This window comes from Erithacus rubecula (assembly GCF_903797595.1).
Source record: "Erithacus rubecula genome assembly, chromosome: 23".
Lineage (NCBI taxonomy): Eukaryota > Metazoa > Chordata > Aves > Passeriformes > Muscicapidae > Erithacus > Erithacus rubecula.
Window position 1 is genome coordinate 6,345,127 of NC_136675.1, and position 19,399 is coordinate 6,364,525.

Consider the following 19,399-nt stretch of genomic DNA (forward strand, 5'->3'; position numbering starts at 1 on the left):
TGGGGCTGTCAGCTGCGACAAAGCTGCTTCAGCACAAGCCCTTTCAAGCCCCCAGGCTGAGGTTTGGATAAGGGATCTGCCGGTGTCCGGGGTGGTTTGGCTGCTGGTGCACACCCACACACACCAGTGCACAATGCAGAGGTGGATGTGAGCTCACACTCACGAGCTCCAGCCCTGCAGAGGAGGGAACTCGTGTTCTGCAGCTGATGTAACTCAGCTACTGGACACCAATTTAATTAATGTCCAAAGCTTATATCAATATATTTATAAGGAGATTTAAGCAATTAAAGTGTGTAGTTTTACTACATTGTTTGGCTTCTTGAAACTCTTCTCTATTTACCCTGCAGAGGTTCAAATATCTGCTTAGTTCCTGCAGCTCACTGCTGTGAATATCCTGAATTTTATTTGATGAACACAGGTCCTCTGCCAGGCAGAATAAAGGATATTCTAAACATTACTGTATACCCAGTGCTTTCATGCAGATTTAAAAGAAAACACAAGCTTGCGAGTTTCCCTCATGAGGAAACTTAGATTAACAATCTGGTTAATGTTTGGCTCAGGTGGAAACATCCAACGAGTTTCAAGTGTGTCATGGGGCTCTTGGAGCCACAAAAAGTAAACATCTTGGGTTTACTGAAAGTCACCCACTGCCGGAAACTCGTCACTGTGAAATAAAACTGGGGCAATGGTTCAGTGTTGATTTAACAAATGAGTCATCCGTGCTGCAGATTTCCTGCAGCATCCACGCTGAGCTGCTCCACTGAAACACTCAGGCAGGAGCACATGTGTGGAGAGATCCATCCCAGCCACAGCTGGAAGCATCTTAATTTAGGGCTAATGAAGCTCTGGAGGCTTTGTCTTCACTGGGACTTGCTGGTTGTGGCAGTGCCAGCACAGATGGAGCTGCTTCCCTGGGCTGGATTCATGTTTGCTGTGAGAGGCAGTGAAAAATAAAAGTGGCTGAGGGAATCCTTGAGGTGCTGTGAGGAGCTGAGGAGGGTTTGGGTAGCACAGCTCCCTGGGAACATGAGGGATTTATTGCAGGAGTGCCTGGAGGAAGTGGAATAATCCAGACAGAGCAGACACTTGCACAATGGGAACCTGCATGTGGTGGAGCTGAGGCCACCAGGTGTGAGTCACAGGTGGCACAGCAGGGTGGCTCTGGAAACACTGTCCTGTTCCAGCACCTGGAGCACCTGGAGGGCTGCAGGACACCCAGGGTGGGCACAGCACGATCCTGGAGGCAGCAAAAATATCCCAGCCTGCCCATGAGGAACTGAGGGTGATGTAGTGCCACAGGCTTAGGAATCACAAATGTTACAGAGACTTTTGAAAAGGAAAAGGGTTTAAAAAACATGATTTGAAGCGGTGTAGCTCCTGTTGAATTGAGACAGAACCCTGGGATTCAGTCTGTGCTGTTGAGTGTTTCTGTCTGTGCTGTGGTTACCCCAGCCCTGGGAACATCTCCTTTCCAGGAGAGGAAACCAACAGGGCTCCAAGAGCTGAAGGGTGAAACTTTGCAAGCTGGATTTGTGGTGTTTGGGGGTATTTGCCCCTTTGCTTTACAAAATACCCTCGTGTGTGTTTCTGCTGGGCCTGCAAATGACTCAGTTTGTTTCGGTGGGACAGTTGCTGTACAAATACAGGAATGGTTTATCACTGACATTTCCTGCTCCCCCAGGCTAAATGCGTCAGCCTGACCCCAAAACCAGCTCTAAAAGACAAGATGTTTCTTTAACTATCTCAAAGATAGTGAGGACAAACTGCCAGACCTTGTGACATCCTTGATCTGAATTGAAAAGTACACACTGTTGTGCTCCCCAGACAAGAGAACAGAACATTTGCAGCCTGCAAAATGTTGTTTCTTAATCCCACTGACATGTCCTGGCTTGAAAACATCCACACGCTGGGGTGAAATTGTGTTTTAGCAGAAATAAACACACTAGAGATAGAAACAAAGCAAAAATCTGCTGATGTGCATTATAGCAGTGTTGTTTATTAATGAGTGGAATTTCAAGGCTTACAGCAGAGATTGTTGTCTTCCATCTAAAGACAAAAAAAAAGCTGCTATAAGGACCTCAGCTGTGCCAAGAAATCCAAAGCAAGGGGAGGAAAACATTAATTTCAGCTTGCTTTGTGCAAACAGACAATAAAGAAAAGGAACAAAGGTCTGGGCTCGGGGATGTCAACACATCTTGTGTATTAAAATATCTGCTGGCTTTTTTAATAACTTCACGATGAATATAAACTTCTTTTTAGGCTCTTTGCCTTGTCCTGGGTTGGGTCACAGCCCTGGAACACCAGGTCAGTAAGAAAACAGTTTTGTTTCAGGGATAAAGCAGGAATGTGTAATTTTTCCCTTCCGTAGCAAAAAATGCAGGGTAACTCAATCCAGGGTATTTAATGGAACAAAAACAAAACTCTGAATGTTCATGTGTTGCTTTTAAGCACTGCCCTGACTTGGTGGGGCTGGAACTGAGCTCGTTCTTTTCCATTTTCTTTTAAACTTCCTTTTTTTTGGCCTTTAATGTGGTGTAAAGCGCTAGACTGGCCTCTCAGTAGTGGGCAGGGAACACTCACATGTGCAAATTTCTTATGTATTCCTAATTTTCATTCATCCTACACACGGTAAAGGCCAAATCTTGCGTGTCGTTTCTTTGAAATGAATCTCTGAGGCAAAATAAGAGAATGTGAATATAAACACAAACTGCAGCCAGGGCTCTGTATACCCACAGCGCTGTTTTAAACCTGGGGAAGCTTTTCGTTGTATTTTGACCTAAAACATCCCTCTACGTCGTTTTCTCTAATTTAAATTTAAACATTAAATAGTTGAACTAAATGCAGAAGTGAGGAAGGGGCTCACCAAACCTCAGACTCTCCATTTGACATCGGGGATCGCTGGGGGAGCTGCATTTTACTCTTTGTTCGCTGAATCCCTTCTCTCGACACCCCACGCTCGCACAGCCGGTGTTTGGTGCGTTTCTCTTTTTTTTTGTTGTTAATTATTTCACCTCTTTGAAGCCCCCAGCGGCAGCTGGCGAGGGCGTTCCCCACTGTTTTTGTTGTGGTAATGGGCGGGCGGGGCGCGGCTGGAGCGTGTCCGGGGGGCTGTGGAGAGGAGAGGGGCCGAACCGGGCGGGATAAAGAGCGGCGGCCGCGGGGAGGAGAGGGGCCGGGCCGGGCCGATCCGGGCGGGACAAAGAGCGGCGGCCGCGGGGAGGAGAGGGGCCGAGCCGGGCCGATCCGGGCGGGACAAAGAGCGGCGGCCGCGGGGAGGAGAGGGGCCGGGCCGGGCCGGGCCGGGCGGGACAAAGAGCGGCGGCCGCTCCCGCGCTGCCCTTCGTGAGGGGATTCAAATGGCGGCCCCGCCCGCCCGCGCGCCGCCGCCGCTGCTCTGCCCCGCGCCCGCCCGGCAACAGGCGGGGCTTGGCTCCTATTGGCGGAGAGAGCGAGCGGCGCGCTCCCATTGGCTGCGGCCGCGCGGCCCCGCCGAGGGGGGAGGAGGGAGAAGGTGTTAAACGGCGCAGGAGGCGGCCGCCATTTTGTGTGGGAGAAAGAGGGGCGGTGCGGAGCAGAGCGGAGAGGGGGCAGCTCTGAGGGCGGGGGTCGGACACTGACGGCGGAGCAGCGCGGGCTCGGTTCCTGCAGGGCCGTGTGTGTGTTCGTGCTTGTGGGCGAGCGGAGCGGACAGAAGTCGGTAAGGGCGCAGCGGTGCGGGAAGGGCCGGGCGCGGCCGCCGCCATGTTGTGCTCTGTTGTTGGGGAAGGGGGTCGGGGGGTCCCGGCTCCCTCAGATGTCGGTGGGAGAAGAAGGGAAAGAGTTGGGGAGGTGGAGAAGCTCCGCTCGGGGGCAGCGGACGGCGGCCGGGCCGGTGACGTTATCCCGGGTTTTGGTTTCTGGCCAGACAAGGCGGAAGCTGGAAATGGAGCTGGGCGGCTCCTCTGGAGCTGGGCAGGGATGGGCAGGGGGCTGCTGAGTTTATCCAGCTCCTGTCACTCTCCAAACGCGAGTGCGTGAAGATTAAAATCTCAGAGATCCCAGCAAAAGACAAGCCATGAGCAAAACAGGAAATTAGTGTAAGAGTTATTAAGGAATTACCGGCTAACGAAGGTTAAAGAAACAGCTGACACATGACAAATGGAGTCCTGTGATGGCTGGGGAAGGGTTTGGACATTGTGAGCAGTTCTGTATTGGTTCCAGTTCCCCAAGTATTTTCCATTGTATTTTTTCCCTACTAAAACGAAAGGGATTAAGGTCTTGATTGTTAAAAGACGGAGCATAAGAAAAATGTTGTTACTTGGTATATGCTAAGTGTGATGGTGAACTTTATATAAGTAGGAAAAAAACAAAGCAGTGGTTTTTGGGTGGGGATTTTTTTTTGTAGCATGTTGTCATCTTTAACACATACAAAACCACAGCTGACTCTGAATTCTCTGAATTATTTCTACTTGGCCTTTTTTTTCCACCCCAAAGTGAAACAATGGTTTCCTTAATCCGAATTGAAATTCCTTTCTCCTTTCTGCAGCAGGACTTCTCCCTTGGAGCTTCTGTGCCGAGAATCCGATGTTGGGCTCGGCTCCCTGGCTGAAAACAGCAGATCAGCCCATGAAAACTTCCATTCCCAGCCAAAGGAAAGAGTCCAGCACAAGGCAGCACCTGTTCTTTCAGGCTTGGAAACAAGAAAGGGGGCAAGAGTTGGAGAGTGTGGAATCGGAGAAGACCACTGAGAGGTAAATGGAGGTGGGAGAGGGGGAATAAACATGGCAGGAAAATGCTGTGCTGGAGTCTGGGTGTGGGATTTGGGAACTGAATGAAATCTGTTCCACTTGAGGTGGTTTGCAGTTCATTTTGGGTTTATCAGAACAGTTCTCACACTTAATAGGAAGTCTGGGGAGTGGCAAACTTCACCCAAGCTTTAGGTATTAACAGGTTGAATTTAAATGTCTCAATACTGACTGATAAAATCTGGCTCTGCATTTTCTGAGCAAGGTTTTGTCAATCCCATTCCTCCAGTTACACCTTTGCTGATAAGTGGTGTGTTTAGAGAGAGTTTTGGTTAGATTGATTTGGGTTTTTTTTTTTTTTTTGTCGTTTTGTTTGAAATCTAAACATTCTCTGAAATACTTTGTTAAAAAAAAGACTTACCCTGACTCATCTTGTTTTTACAGGTGACATTTAAGTTGAAGATGGGCGGTGGAGAAAGATACAACATTCCCGTTCCCCAGGCTAGAAATACCACCAAGAACCATCAACAACTTAAGAACAGGCAGAAGAACAAAGAGCAGAATTCTCAGATGAAAACCTACGTGAAGAAGGAACGAGGCCACGGCTGCAGCTCCTCCCCTGGTGCATGGCAGGCCATGCAGAAAGGGGGAAAGAACAACGTTCACTTCCCCAAAAATCCCAACTGGAATCCTGCTCTATCCAATCACACCCTGCTCTTCACCCCCCAGAACAACCAGAACTATGCTGGGGCCAAGTTCAGTGAGCCACCCTCCCCAAGTGTTCTGCCTAAACCACCAAGCCACTGGGTACCTGTTTCTTTTAAACCTTCTGATAAAGAAATAATGACATTTCAGCTCAAAACCTTACTGAAAGTCCAGGCCTGAGGTGTAACTTGTGTGAGTTTCAGAAGTGATTTTGACTGTCAGGGTTTTAAAATTTTTGAGCATTGCTATTCCCAACTCCAGCTGCACAGGTGTGCAGGGCCAGGTGTTCTTGCTGCATGTAGTTAGTCACTTGGAGAGGGGTGAAAGTTTACATTCCCCTCATATTTTACCTCAAAAGTTCAATGCTGTGTTCACCTCACTGTGAAATACCTATTTTCTTGAAAATCAATCAAATCCTGAGCAGTCACCATTGACTGTATTTAAAAATGGGACTGTGTTCCAAAATTGGAATTGTGACTTTGAATTATTAGAAACCACCTTTTACCTAACTTAATGCAGCATGAACTGAAAAAAAAAACAAAAAACGCACTGAAAACTTTAAGTCAGGTTATTTGCTGCTTTTCAAACTGATGTGAGATTTGCTAAACACTCTGCAGAGCAGAAACCTCCACTGGGCACAGGGGGAGGCACAGCTGATTCCCTCAGCTGCCCCTGTCAGCTTCAGTGCCACTTGTGCAGTGCTGGGTGAGTGTTTCAAACCCCTGACTCCCATCTGGAATATTCTGGAAAGGTGTGGAAGAATTCCTCAGGCAGATCCATCCATCCTGTGCTTCCCAGCAATCTCCAGGAGTGCCAACTGAAGACTTTGCATTGCCAGGTGACTGCCAAAAAAAACAACCTTAAAAAATTCATTGTATGCTCACTGCACTGAGGAGTTCTAAACCAACGTTTTTCTCTCAGTTTTTACAAAAAAAAACCCCAAAAAGTTGGAGTAGTTCTTAAATTGGTTCCCCTGTAACAATTAATAGTTTGGGGCAGGTGTTAGATGTTCTCACAGGGAAGACAGAGCCATGTAAATACATGTAAAACGTTGTAGCATATGTACATTTTTGCTGGGCTTTCCTGCACAGAAGTATTTTTAGTACAAAACTGCTGAATGTAAGATGACCATGTTGAGTACGTGGCCTGGTTTTAAAAAATGATATTTTGTTTAAAAAAAAAAAATTAACAAAAAAAAAAAAAAAGACATTTGTGGCTGTGCCCTTGCACTTCACATGCAGTGAATATGCACATTGTATTTGGTTGTAATCTCTTTCTTTTTTTTCTTTTTAAGTAAAATCAGTGCAAAAGAGGCTTATTTAGATTTTTTTTTAATTAAAAAAAAATTAAAAAAAAAAGCTGCTGGAGTTTCAGATCCTCCTGTTGTGAATGTGTAGGAGAGGTGTATGTTCAATGATGATCAAACACTGAAATGTTCCAAATCAAGTGTTTCACAAGAAATGCAAATGCCTGTGTTGGGCTGCTTGATGAAACTGAAGGATTTGAATCATTCTGTGTTTCTGAAGTGCATTAATACTCTGTAAAAACAACATTTTGTCCCAGTCTTGGTTAAAATCCAGGCCAGGTGGCTCCTGTTGTCACCCTGGAGCTGATCCTGCAGCAGGGTGACAACAGGAGCAGCCAGGGTTCTTTCAAAATACAAGGATTATTAAAAACAAAGTGCTTTAATTTGAACAGGCCTTTTGCAGATTGTGACATGTCTGGAGGTGTTTTTCTGTACATTCCAAATGCAGTGGCAGCTGAGCTGAATGTTTACAAAATGATTGCTTTAAATCCCATGGAATTGGCAGTCTCTAAACTTGTGTTGTGACCTGGACCTTCACCAGGCTCTGAGTTGTATCCCAGTTAATTAATTCTCTATTCTCAACTTCAAATTGTCAATTACTGATGATGTTTGTACAAATTGGAAACAAAACATTTAAATAAACTTTTTTTTTTTTTTTTTTTTACCCCCTAAAAGCATCTCTTTGTTTTCAGATGGAAATGGAAAAGTGGCATGACCTCATTTTTTGGCAGTTCCCAAGGGAGGTTTCTTTAACTGCAGCCTTCTCCTTTTCCAGTGGTTTGGGAACACAGAGCTGGAGAATTAACACTAATTAATGTTCCTGCCAAAAGCAGGAGCAGTGCTTGGGGCTCCCTCTCCCACACACTACAGCTGGATTAATTAAGTCAGAAGGTGCTCTCAAGTTATAGTCAAAACTTGTACATTTTATTCCCAATTCACAGGGTTATTTGCACAGATGGAACACAAAACTCAAGAAGAAAGGATGTGGATGAATAAAACATCAGCATCTCCCATCAAACACACTACAGGGTACAGAGTCTTCCCTTCCTACAATAGTCTCAGCAGCAAGAGCATCTTTAGACAAATATTATAGCAATGAACTACAGACTTTTTTTAAGCAAGTTACAAGATAAATGGAGAAAACCAGCAATTCTTAATGGGTGATTATGTCCTAAAAATGGGTCAATTTTATCCCTTTGTACTTCAAAATGTTGATGTGCACCATCCCTGGCAGGCCTGAGCACACCCAGCTCTCAGCCCAGACTCTACAGGCAGGAAAAAAAGCTCTGTCCAAGCAGAGAGCTCAAAACAACATTGAAACCAAAAGATTCCACTTGGAGTAAAACCATGATACTGTACATTAAACATCTTGATAAGACATAGAAAGGATAACATTGAGCTTTCAGAGACCAGGCTATCAGAGTCCCTAATTCAACACCCAGCTACTTAACCACTAAATTGAAGATTTTTAATTACCAGTTGGGTGCATGGACTTTAGGTGAAAAAGAAGTTCCAATAGAGCCTTCTATGACTGCTGACACCACTCGATGCACTGCAGATATTTTGGAGCACAGCCATTACTTTCATTTTTTTTAAACACACTACTTCAATTCTACAAATTTTGCAGGAATAACAAAATCTACTTTTACCACAGAAAAACGTAATTCCCACCATTCTTGAGACTCCAAAAGAAAGATGCCTAGACATGATCTTTTGTAGCCTGCAAAGTTCTTGCATTCCAGCTGTGCATAACCTGCAGGAAGCTTGCACAAGACAGATTCCTGCTTTTATTTTATTTTATTTTATTTTATTTTAAAGGGCAGGACTGGGATACCTGCATCAAGGAAGGGAGATGTTATCTAGATGGGCTGTGGCTTGACTTGCATGAATGCATAAACATTCCCTGCCCTTTTGGCCACATCCTGCTAACTCGTCCCCAACTGAAAGGCCCACAGAACAGCTTCTTCACAATTTTTCCATGGGAGCAAGAACTAGGACAACATCTTTATTCATGCACTCTTGAAACATCGTGGGTTTGTGTTCGGCTTTTCTGGCTTGTTCATATACACAAGTCAAGTCAAAGTTTAGTCCTACCTCTGGGAGAGAAAGAAAGAACCATCAGAAGTGGCAGACACTATATTATACTTGCAATGATCTGGCTTTTTAAAAACAAAAATTAAACTGTGCTATACATAAATGCTGAGGCACACAATATAAGGACATGCTGACACAACAGTTAAGGAATAGTTATTGTTACTCTGCCTGGACATGGAGATTTCTCCTCCCTCCTCCCACCCTTCCAGCTCCAATTCCAGCTGGAGCAGCACCAGGATCAAGCACAGCAATCCCTGCAGGTCCCTGACACAGCCACTCTCTCCCCACCACTCAGTCACAGCACCCCTTGCAAGCAGGAGTTAGTCATCAAGACCATATTTATAGAAATTCAATCTAGAAAGCTGAAAAGAGTGGAGGGGGGTTCTGCTGTTAGAAGCAGAAATAATCACAGCTCAACTTATAAAGGGTGACAGTGGGTTTATCAAAAGCTTTTTATACACACCAGTGCCAGGAGGCAGCTCCACCCCTGCTGGCACCACTTTTGATATGGCAATTATTAATTGATATGGTGATACTGTGAATTTGATTCTGTATGAACCTTCAGTCATTGCTTTTAAGTAGTTTCATAACCTGGCTAACAATATCTGAATTATAACCTATGGGGCAAGTCCATCCACAATGAAAGTTAATGGCAAAGAAAATTTAATATATTAGAGTACAACTTTTGCTTAGTGTTCTCAGTTTGTCTTGTACCCCTTCAAAAATGTGAAGTGACATTAATTCAGACACTAAATGAAAAATTCCTGCCTTTGCTGAAATACCATAGTAAGGATTTTACTCCATAAGGGATGCATAGCTCTACTCCTAACCATGCTCTGGAGTCAAATTCTAAAGCTACAATAATTCCAGTGGGTCAGTATTTCCTTCATTTTTTTATTACAGCATGTTTGCTAAATTTACAGCAAGCAGAAAATAAGCTGGGTCTTTAGTTATTTTGATCAAAACATCGATGTTTTAAAGGTAGTACACAATATTTGTTAAAAAGAACATATAAAAATACCTTTTTAGAAGCCTCTATAAGAAAGGAAATACAAAGTTTAATCCCACAACTTTCCTCTGCTAGAGCTGCACGCTACTGCTACAGTTTTTAAATAGACTTTTTGCTGTTTTTAAACTATACATCCAGGAAAGTCTACAAAATTAAAGGAACGTGCATATAAATGATTGCATAGCAGAACATGAACATTAACTGCAAACAGTAAAGAAAAAGTTAGAAATACTATCAAATGTACAAAGGTTCTAGGATCAACCCCTAAGCACGTTCCACTGACCAGATCCCAAAGCCATCTGCACTTCTGAAACACTGAACCCAAACCCTAAAACGTTTCTCTAAAAAGGAACTTTTGGAAATTAATGTCTTTATATGCTACAGACACCAGACAGTGAGGAACACTTAAGTGTTTGATGGTGGCTTTTGAAGGCAAAGAGAAAATTAAAAAAAAAAAATGCCAGAAGCCATTTCCATAACAAAAGATCTTGCCTTCTAGAGAAATACTGGTAAGATTACACACTGGGTTTGTTATTTTTCACCTTCAATTTTCTAAATATACTGTTATTAGTGATAAACTAGGTAACTAGAAATGCAGCTCTTGTTCATATCCAACTTCAAACATTTGTTCTGAAGGAAAATGAAAACTTGTAACCAAACCACTATCCATTCTGAGGAAGGAGTGATTCAGACTTGCTTGACCAACTGGGTTTTTTTTGTTTTTTTTTTCTGTGTAAAAAGCAAGCCTGGTAACCCAGGGAGATGGCTACAGTTTGATACCTATGAATACACCAACTAACCACAGGAGTCATTGGCATAAAAGTTTAGTTCTTATATACTGTACACACACAACTTGAAACAATCTACTTGTATCTAACAGCAGGAAAACTAAGCAACTTTATGGTTAACTGCTCACTAAAATTGAGAATAGATACAAAAAACTGCATAAAATGTACACACAACCTAGTATTTAGTTGCTCTGCCATTTGCTGCAATCTGAATTTAGGTATTTCCATTTCAAGGTGGGTTTTTCCCTCACTTTCAGCACCAGCAGCCAGGGCAGAGGCAGTGAAGCCTCTATCCCAATGGGTGATGAACTGCACAGGCTCTGAGTGAGCTCCAAGCCCAACTCTCTGCCCATGTTGTACATGCAAGGTTAGTTAGTACCATCTCTTCAGACAGCAGGGAAAAGAGAAATCTCCCAAATCTCCCTCCAAGAGCTCCAGCTGCCAACCTGCTGGTGCTGGTGGGCACAGAGAACACCAAAACCTGCCCTGGAGCCATCTTAACAAACTGCCAGTCTGAATTCCCAGCAGCCAGTGTTGCACTACAGCTGTCCAGTTTTCCTTTTTCTCCCAAAGTTTAGAGTTGAAGAACCAGTTCAACAGTTGGTTGAACTGCCCAGTACAAACTGGTACCGATTTCTCTATGGGTGTGACATTTGTAAAAGGACAATGTTGCAAGTTACGATCAATCAAGTCACCACCAAATATCTAAGCATTAAAAATGCAAATCTTTACAAAAATATACATAGAGACACCACAACCAAATCAGTAGCTGCCCATGACATTTAACCAAATGGACAATCTCTCTCCTCTCTCTCTCTCTCTCTGTGGCTTCTCAACACTGTTTTAATTTCAACCATTGTCGGCTACAGGGAAAACTGACAAAGAAAATATTTTTTAGCACTGTTGCAACATCATATTCCTGATAATTTAAGTAAACTGAACTGTGTGTAAATGAATCTTACATGCCTAAACCAACATGGACACACTGTTAGTGGCCACTGGACTTGGGACTAGTCCAAGACCTGGATCTGGATTTTGACCTAGATCTAGAATGTGATCTTGACTGTGATTTGGATCTAGCTGGTTCTTTTTTTCTCGACTCCTTCTCATATCTTGAGCTGGACTTATAGTGTGTTTTAGAATCTGTTTTAGAGGTGCCTCTAGATTTGGTGTGAGATGCAGACCTAGACCGTGATTTAGCCTTCATTTCTTTCTTGGGCTGTGACTTGGATCGTGATCTTGAATTGGACTTAGATCTTGAAAAAGATCGATTGCGGTGTTTGAACCTAGCAGAATAAAGGGGAGAGAGGAGATTTGAATGTAAAAACACTATTCTCACACATCTAGTACAGCAAAAATTGTTTACCGTTTTTGCAGGAGAAACTTTTTTTTTTTTTTTTTTTAAACCTATAATTAAAGGAATACAGTGATCTAGTTTGCAATTTAAAAGGTGTAAAAAGTGGGTTTTTACCTATCATTGTCCGAATGGCTTCTGCTACGACGAGGTCTTCCAGTAGGTCTACTGCTAAAAAGGTACATCAGAAAAAGTAAACGGTGACAAATACCTATGTAAACATACAAATACTTAACACATTCTAGTTTCAAGCTCTGCATTTCTTTTTAGTTATTCTCCAATGCAGCACAGAATCGTTTCATTCCCTATTCCTGATCAGCATGCAAGGGGGATGCAACTCCCAGCGGTTATTCCCACGATTAAAAAAAAAAAAAAAAAAAAAAGAAATAAAAATTATTCCAAAATGTAACAACAGAATATTCAGCGTGCTGTGTCTGTGCTGTACAGCTGAGGCCAGCCCCACACTTTTTAGGACACTTACTTTCTGGGGCTATAGGATCTTCTATAGCTGTAATCAAAGGAGCGACTCCTCGACCGTCTGCGCTCGTAGCTGCGACTCCGGGAGCGCCGGTATCTGTCGTAGTCATCGTAACGAGATGAACTGTAAAGGTTTCTCCCTTCCTTGGCTTTCATTTGGTTTGGTGCTGTAAAAATAGCAATATTTGCAGGTGAAGGTGATGGCCTAGTTTGTGCCCTCAAGGTGTAAGCTGTGGATTTGGTGTTGGGCAGATTTGCTGGTGGTTTGATGTTTGTGAAGGGATAGGGGAGAGGCTGCTCGGTGCTGTTTGTTTTGTGCTGCTTTAGCCACTGGATATGAATTAATGCAGCCTTGGGGGCACTGGAAATCCAGCAAGCAAAACAAACAAACAAACAAAAAGCCCTCAAAACCAGTCAGAAAGGACTAATGCTCCATTAAAACCAGAACAGAGAACTGGCCAAGGTGATTTCAGGCCAGCTGGAAACTGGTCCAGCAGGTCAGAGCCATGACTGCCACATTGTGACATTGCTGAATTTACCCAGTGAGTGAAAGCTAATTAAACACTTTTCTCTGACTGCACAGCACCATCATCACACCTGATCCACACCTGTCTTTAATGATTAAAGGCCCAGCTTATAGAGCCTTTGGTGGGTGCTACACAAAGTCAAGTCAGATTCCAAAAGGAACCCCCCAGTAAAACAATTCACTTTCACTCTGCAGCTCAGTTATTACAGTAATTAAGAATGAATGAACTTATTAGTCTTCCACTGTATTTCCTCTAAGCAGCACAGCTATCCTTCCTTTGTATCAAATTCAAACTCAAAGACCATGCTCTGAGTATTTTAAACACACTGTAACAAACATCCTTTGTACTAAACTGCTTCCAATTTTATGTTTTTAGTGCTGCTTGCTACACACTAAGGTGGATTTAGTTAATTTTGTTCAGAAACCTGTTAGAAATCCCAATGTTTATACACCGGGGAGAAACTTGTCCTTTGGAAAACAGAATTTCTATTGATTTCATTAAAGTCAATTGTGAGAACTCCAGGGAGAACTGGACAGTCAGGTTGTTTCTCAGAGCTGTAACTAAAGACCTTCAAGGTCCTTTTATTCCCAGGCACCACACACAATCCAGTTGACACCAACAGGTTTGTACCAGCTTTTACAAATCTGCATCTCCCTGTAACGATTTGAAAAAAACCCCTAAATTCTCTTTACATTGATGTGTTGAGAAAACACAAGTTCTGCTCCACCTTGAAGGGAGGTCTCCAGGCTGGGGCAGTTTCAGCACTTACTCTTGCGGTCTCCCTGTGCAAACTGGATTTCTATCTGCCGACCACAAATCCACTTCCGGTCCAAATTGTGGAGAGCATCTTCTGCATCACGGACATCTTCAAATGTTCCCAGGGTTAAGGTACTTGGCAATTTCATTTGCATACATTTGGTATTTCAAATTCATTGCTTTCAAGTTATTTTTCATGTTATGTTACTCTAGTGTTTATTTTTTTTTTTAATTAACCAACAGTTAGCTGAGAAGTCCTGTAATAAAATTAAAATTTTGTAATATGACCATGAATTTATCCATCAGCAGGTACTTGCTATGTGATACTCTTATTTTTTTCTTCTCCCACTTGTACTTATGCAAAGAAAACAAAGGTATCCTTTTAAATACACTTATTAATGGTAATTTAGTTCACTACATTGAGTTTATTAAAATTAAGCCCTGGTTCTTAAATTATGTTGGACATACCAACAGCAAATATTAACTTTAGAATTGAAATAAAGCTTTCCTTGTTTTTTTAACAACTGATTTTAGGTTGAACTGATGCCATGTCACAGCCCTGTGTGCAGAGAAGAGCAGACACTGAGCCCTGCACTGGCACTCAGGGCCAAGGTACAGTGACAGACATTCCTTTTAATGCTGGAATTTCCAGCCCTAATTCCAGCTTGTGGGACCCAAAATAATGAGCTGCCCTCCAGGCCACTCATTTCTCAGCAGCTTCATCTCTGCAGGAGAGAAACTTCCATTTCATTCAGACCATAGTTACAGTAGCACTCACAAGAGAAATCTTACAGGTTTTTGTCAATGGACTAAACCAGAATAATTCATCAAATTACTGCTTACATGACAGACAGAAGAAAAACTGTTATTCTGTAGGATACATCAGGTATGACTCCTTTAATCTTGGCCACCATTCAACTTCATCTTGACCTTTAACTCTTTAAGTGCTTGTCAGAAGGACTTGTCATGAGATGCTTGGCCAAAAATGACAGATGGCTTTATCTTTAACTTTGAAAAACAACCTTTTTCCCCCTTTTGTAGATAAAGCGAAGCTTTGTCTCCCATTATGGCTTGTCCTTCTTCCAGCTTTTCTTTATTTTTTCTTTTCCCAAACTCTCCCTTCTCTTCAAGCCTGATCCTTAAGAGGTCTTTGGCTTGTCTACTTGCCTTAATTGTTGAACTCTACTCTAAAGGTTCTTTCATGCTTTCTCTTTGGGGTCGCCAATACTGTACAGCTTTACATTCTGAGGCAACAACAGAGGACAGCAAATTAGGGGACAATATTAAAGAAAGAAGTTCACCTCATTTTTTACACAATCTGATTTTGATCAAGTGATTCCACTTTCCATTTGTTAAATTAACAATGAATAGCAGCCACATTTTGCTAAAGCACAACTTTACTTACACACCAGCGATAATTAAAAACGTGCTAGACAATTTTGAGTCAGTGATAAAATTTGCATTGAAATCATATATTATAAGCAAGCTTTCATATTAAGTTTTGCAAAAAAAAAAAAAAAAAAAAGCAAAGAACAATTGAGAGAAGTTAAATCTTCAAAAAATAACAAAACACCACGACATAAGTAAGACACTTATTAGATACAACACAAAAGTAAACTGCTTTTTCATTTAGATTGGTTACCTCTTACACAAACTTGAATTTCAAACTCCAACACCCCTCACTAATGAGCCATCTGAAGAAAGGATATTGAACATATGCAAATCCTCTGGGACGCCGAGTGTAGAAGTCGAGAGGGACGTAAACATCGACAATGGGCCCGTAACGACCAAACTCCCGGCGCAGATCCTCGGACCTGCAACACCACAAACACCTGCTATGGCCTGGCCACCACACAGCACAGGCAAAGCAACAAAAACTGCACTTCACATCACCTCTGGTTGGGAGGATGAAAGCAGCAAAGTGGGGTTTTTTGGTTTTTTTTTGGGGTGGGAAAAAGTGCAACGCGCAAAATGGATGCTCGAGGTAGGGTGAAATCAGCCTTCAGCATAATTCTAAAATAAAAATATCAACTGAGAAGTGATGCACAGCAGTTCATTCAACGCAGCTAAAGCTGGCAGCAAGTGAAGGAAAGGATTGTTAAATGATTGTTGTTATTATTCAAGGGATTTTGCAACACGCAAACAGCAATTAGGAGATCCAAATAAACATGATGAGAACAAACCAGGCACCCAAACTCATTTCCATAGGATGATCAATACTCACAACCACATCAAATAGAACAGATCTCAGTGAGCAGCCACTCATGCCCTCAGGATAGTTTTTTTTTTTTCAAAGAGTTGGTTTTAAAGAGCTGAGATAAAACTGTTCAGCTGCATCTATTCCTGGAACCCCTCTCCTCAACAGAGGTTTCTCATTCACATCACCTCCCCACATGGAATTTTGTGACACTTAGGAAAAAACCCTGCAGGAGGAGATCGATGTAATACCATATTTAGGTGGGATGTGGGAGTTACTACTGGTTTTTAGTATTTTGATATTTCTCTTGTATCAGCTGGGAAACAAATCTCCACAGTCAGTGCTGGCAGAGGGGAACTGTCACCAGCATGGAGATGTCACAATGAAACCACCTCCAAGAACTCCGTGCTTAAGGTGAATCCTCAACAGGAAAAAACCCTGTCAAAGTTTAATGTGAAATTATTTAGCACAGTGTTTTCAATTAATTCCATTCCACAGTGCCCACACTGTTGTTTGCAGAACAGCTTTAGCCCAAGTTGCCCAGGCAGAGTTGAAAAGTTCATATTTTATATGATTAGACCTTGCAGGGATCTCCACACGAATTCTAAACAAAAATAACAGCACGGGAACGCTCCGACAAATTCTGTGCCAACATTCTTGTGCTCCGTAAATATTCCTCAGCTGATAACAAACGCCAAAGGCGTTTTGTGTCACTAAACTGCCAAACGAAATGAGGGAAACCAGCAGTTGACTAAAAGCATATAAGGAATGAATAAAAACCTGTGCAATGCCGTTTGTGTTGTTTGAATTCCCTGGCACAAAGGCGGCTATAACGGAGATCAAGCATCGCTCCCCTGTCCCGAGAGCCCCGGGACACAACAGGGAGCGCAGAACATTCCATCTGAACCGGCAGCGGCTGCCACACTAACGGCCTCGCCAGCAATTTTGGCTATAAATGCTCTATTTTCTCCCATCTTGCATTTCCAGAGGAGCATCCCAGACTGGCCGGTGGCACATCCCGCCTGCATCTCCCGCTGGCCGCGCTCAAAGGCGGCAGCGGCGAGTTTCACTTTGTTGCGGCCCAGCTTTGTTCTTTCCGGGCGCTGGTTGGAAACGGATCCGCGTGGAGAGGCGGGGAAGGAGCAGCACGGCGAGGGAAATGGAAGGCAGGGCAGGGAGAAGGGAGGACAGAGCGGGTCGGGCTCGCCGCCTCCCCTCCCCCGGCGGCGGGGGGACCCCCGCGGCCTAGCGAGCCCGCTCCGCCCCCACTCACCGGGTGTCGTCGGCCACGTTCCGCACGAAGAGCGAGGTGTTGGGGGGCCGCAGGTAGCGGGACATGTCGGCGGCGCTTGGGAAAGACTGGAAGGAAGGAGAGGAGGGAAGGAAGGAGGGAGGGAAGGAGCGAGCGCGGCGGGAGCGGCTGAGGCGACCCTGGGGGAGCTGCACCGCCCGCCCGCGCGCCGCCTCTCGCGAGACTTGGCGGGGGGGCTTCCGGCGAGAGCCGAGCGCGGCGCCAAAATCCAGCCCCGGTTGGGCAGCGCGCATGCGCCCCCCGCCTCGCGCGGGAGCGCGCGGGAGCTCGCGGGCCCTCCGGCGCGAGCCGCGCATGCGCGTTGCTCCCCCTCCCTCACCGCCCCCCCCCCCCGCGCTCGCTTTTCCCGCCGAAAGAGCGGGAAGGGGGAGCGCGCGCGGGGCAAGATGGCGGCGGCGGCCCCGCCGTGAGGGGAGGGCGCGATCCCGCTTTGTGCGGCCGCCTGAGAGCGCCACGGCTCCATGCTGTGCGCTCCTGCACAGCCAGCTGACACCGCCTCGGGCTATAACGCCCTTCCTGAGGCTCAGGGTGATGCCTTGAGAGGGACTAGGCAGAGCTAAAAAGAATAAAGTAGGTGTTTATTAAAAGGCCTTAAAAAGCAGTACAAGAGCCTAGCCAGAGCTACACCCAGGATGGATCCAAGATGAACGCCGGTCATGAGTTTTCAAACTTTTGCAAGTTTCAGTCCATTGACGTATTTGGGGTTAATTGTTCAATTACAGCTTCAGGTTATGAATTCCCATCCTCCTGCCTTGCTCTCTTCAGTTCTTCATTTTTATGCCTTTTTGGGCCTGAAGCTTGTAATGGTTGTCCTTTTTCTCAAGCTAGAAAATGATTGTTTTTGACTAAACAGTGAATAGAACTTAACTACCAATATGAAGCTCACAGCTACATACCTAGGCAGCACAGAATCTGAAAAATACAAAAGTTAAAACTTAAGACATCAAAGGAATCGCTGTTCTGTGGCCTTGTTGTAAAATGTGGAGCACATAAGAGTTCTGTTAAGAAAATCTCTATTTTGATGACTGATGTTTTTCTGCTTTCAAACCTTATCAACAAGAAGGGAGATTTAACCCATGGAACAGCAGCCAAAAAGCTCTGAGGGGTGTCCCTGTGTTAGAAAAATAAATAATTTGTTAAAGTTTAGGGTTGGATGTGCCTCGATGGTAGACCTAGGGGGAGGTCAGCAAAGTTTGAGAAAAAAGGATTCCTGATAGAGGACCCAAGGAATGCAGAATTTATGGGCCATCTGGCCAGAACTCCCAAGATAAGAGAGAAACTAATAAACCCAACTCAGCAACTGTGCTGAGATGATCTCCGACTGGGCAAAATGTAATTTTATATTTTACATCAGCAGGGGCAGGTCGTGACCAGCAACCCACAGACCACTGACCCAAAAGGAGAGAAACACTGAGAGTGGGACTAATTAGCATGACAAACAGCAGAATAATTAACCAGCAGAAGACAGAATACTAATTCACAACTCTGTGACTCGTAGCCAAGGAACACGAATTCCTTTTGTTGGCAAAAATGTTTAAATAATAATAAATTCTGATGGTTGGTTTGCTCCATGTGTGGAATCCCACAGAGCCCCCAGCTGTGCAACTCTGAAATAAATGACCAATGTCTCTCTGGAGGGTGGAACTATTGTTGAACACAAAATAATCCAATTTTTGTGGAGAGCACCGTTACCCTGTTGAGCCCCAGCAGTTTTCATCACACTGTTTGCACAGGACCAGCCCTTCCCATTTGTGTGATGAAAACAATGCACTTGGTGGGTGGAGAGATTATTTCTTACCATGCTCGTGTGTGACTCACATCAAGGTGGGTAAAAGGCACATCTGTGACACGACAGTCACAGGATTTGGTGAAAAGTGAAATTAATTCAGTGAAAAGTGTCTGCATTTTTGTATGAGGGATTTTCAGCAAACTCCTGCAGGGACAGAAAGACTTTGAGCTGATGCAGCCCTGGTGTCTGCCAGCAGTGCATTTTCATTTTTATTTTTAATATTCATGAATGAAAACTGGTGGGAGGACATTCATATCTTGGCAATCTCACACTATGAAGTGCTTCGTTTTTACAGATTTCGAGTGACAGATGATTCGAGTTTGAGTGGCAGATGAAGTTCAGTCACAAACACAGATGTGCA

General features: G+C 44.0%; 2 protein-coding genes across 4 annotated transcripts; one reads left to right on the forward strand and one right to left on the reverse strand.

Annotated features, from left to right (window-relative positions):
• The first annotated feature begins 3,542 nt into the window (after nucleotides 1–3,542).
• PNRC2 (proline rich nuclear receptor coactivator 2) lies at nucleotides 3,543–6,787 on the forward strand. Of its 2 annotated transcripts, none has more exons than XM_079325898.1 (3): nucleotides 3,543–3,697; nucleotides 4,529–4,730; nucleotides 5,169–6,787. In XM_079325898.1, exon 3 carries the CDS (start codon nucleotides 5,187–5,189, stop codon nucleotides 5,607–5,609), a length of 423 nt encoding a protein of 140 aa, XP_079182024.1. In that variant the 5' UTR covers nucleotides 3,543–3,697; nucleotides 4,529–4,730; nucleotides 5,169–5,186; the 3' UTR covers nucleotides 5,610–6,787. The 2 variants fall into 2 exon arrangements, with proteins under 2 accessions (XP_079182024.1, XP_079182023.1); XM_079325897.1 differs by having other exon boundaries at nucleotides 3,545–3,697; nucleotides 4,526–4,730.
• Nucleotides 6,788–9,709: 2,922 nt separating this feature from the next.
• On the reverse strand, nucleotides 9,710–17,558 carry SRSF10 (serine and arginine rich splicing factor 10). 2 transcript variants are annotated; one of them, XM_079325900.1, is made up of 6 exons: nucleotides 17,211–17,558; nucleotides 15,424–15,554; nucleotides 13,754–13,849; nucleotides 12,462–12,624; nucleotides 12,098–12,148; nucleotides 9,710–11,912 (listed from the first exon to the last, which is right to left on the reverse strand). In XM_079325900.1, exons 1-6 carry the CDS (start codon nucleotides 17,543–17,545, stop codon nucleotides 11,615–11,617), a joined length of 1,074 nt encoding a protein of 357 aa, XP_079182026.1. In that variant the 5' UTR covers nucleotides 17,546–17,558; the 3' UTR covers nucleotides 9,710–11,614. The 2 variants fall into 2 exon arrangements, with proteins under 2 accessions (XP_079182026.1, XP_079182025.1); XM_079325899.1 differs by having other exon boundaries at nucleotides 12,098–12,151.
• Nucleotides 17,559–19,399: the final 1,841 nt, after the last annotated feature.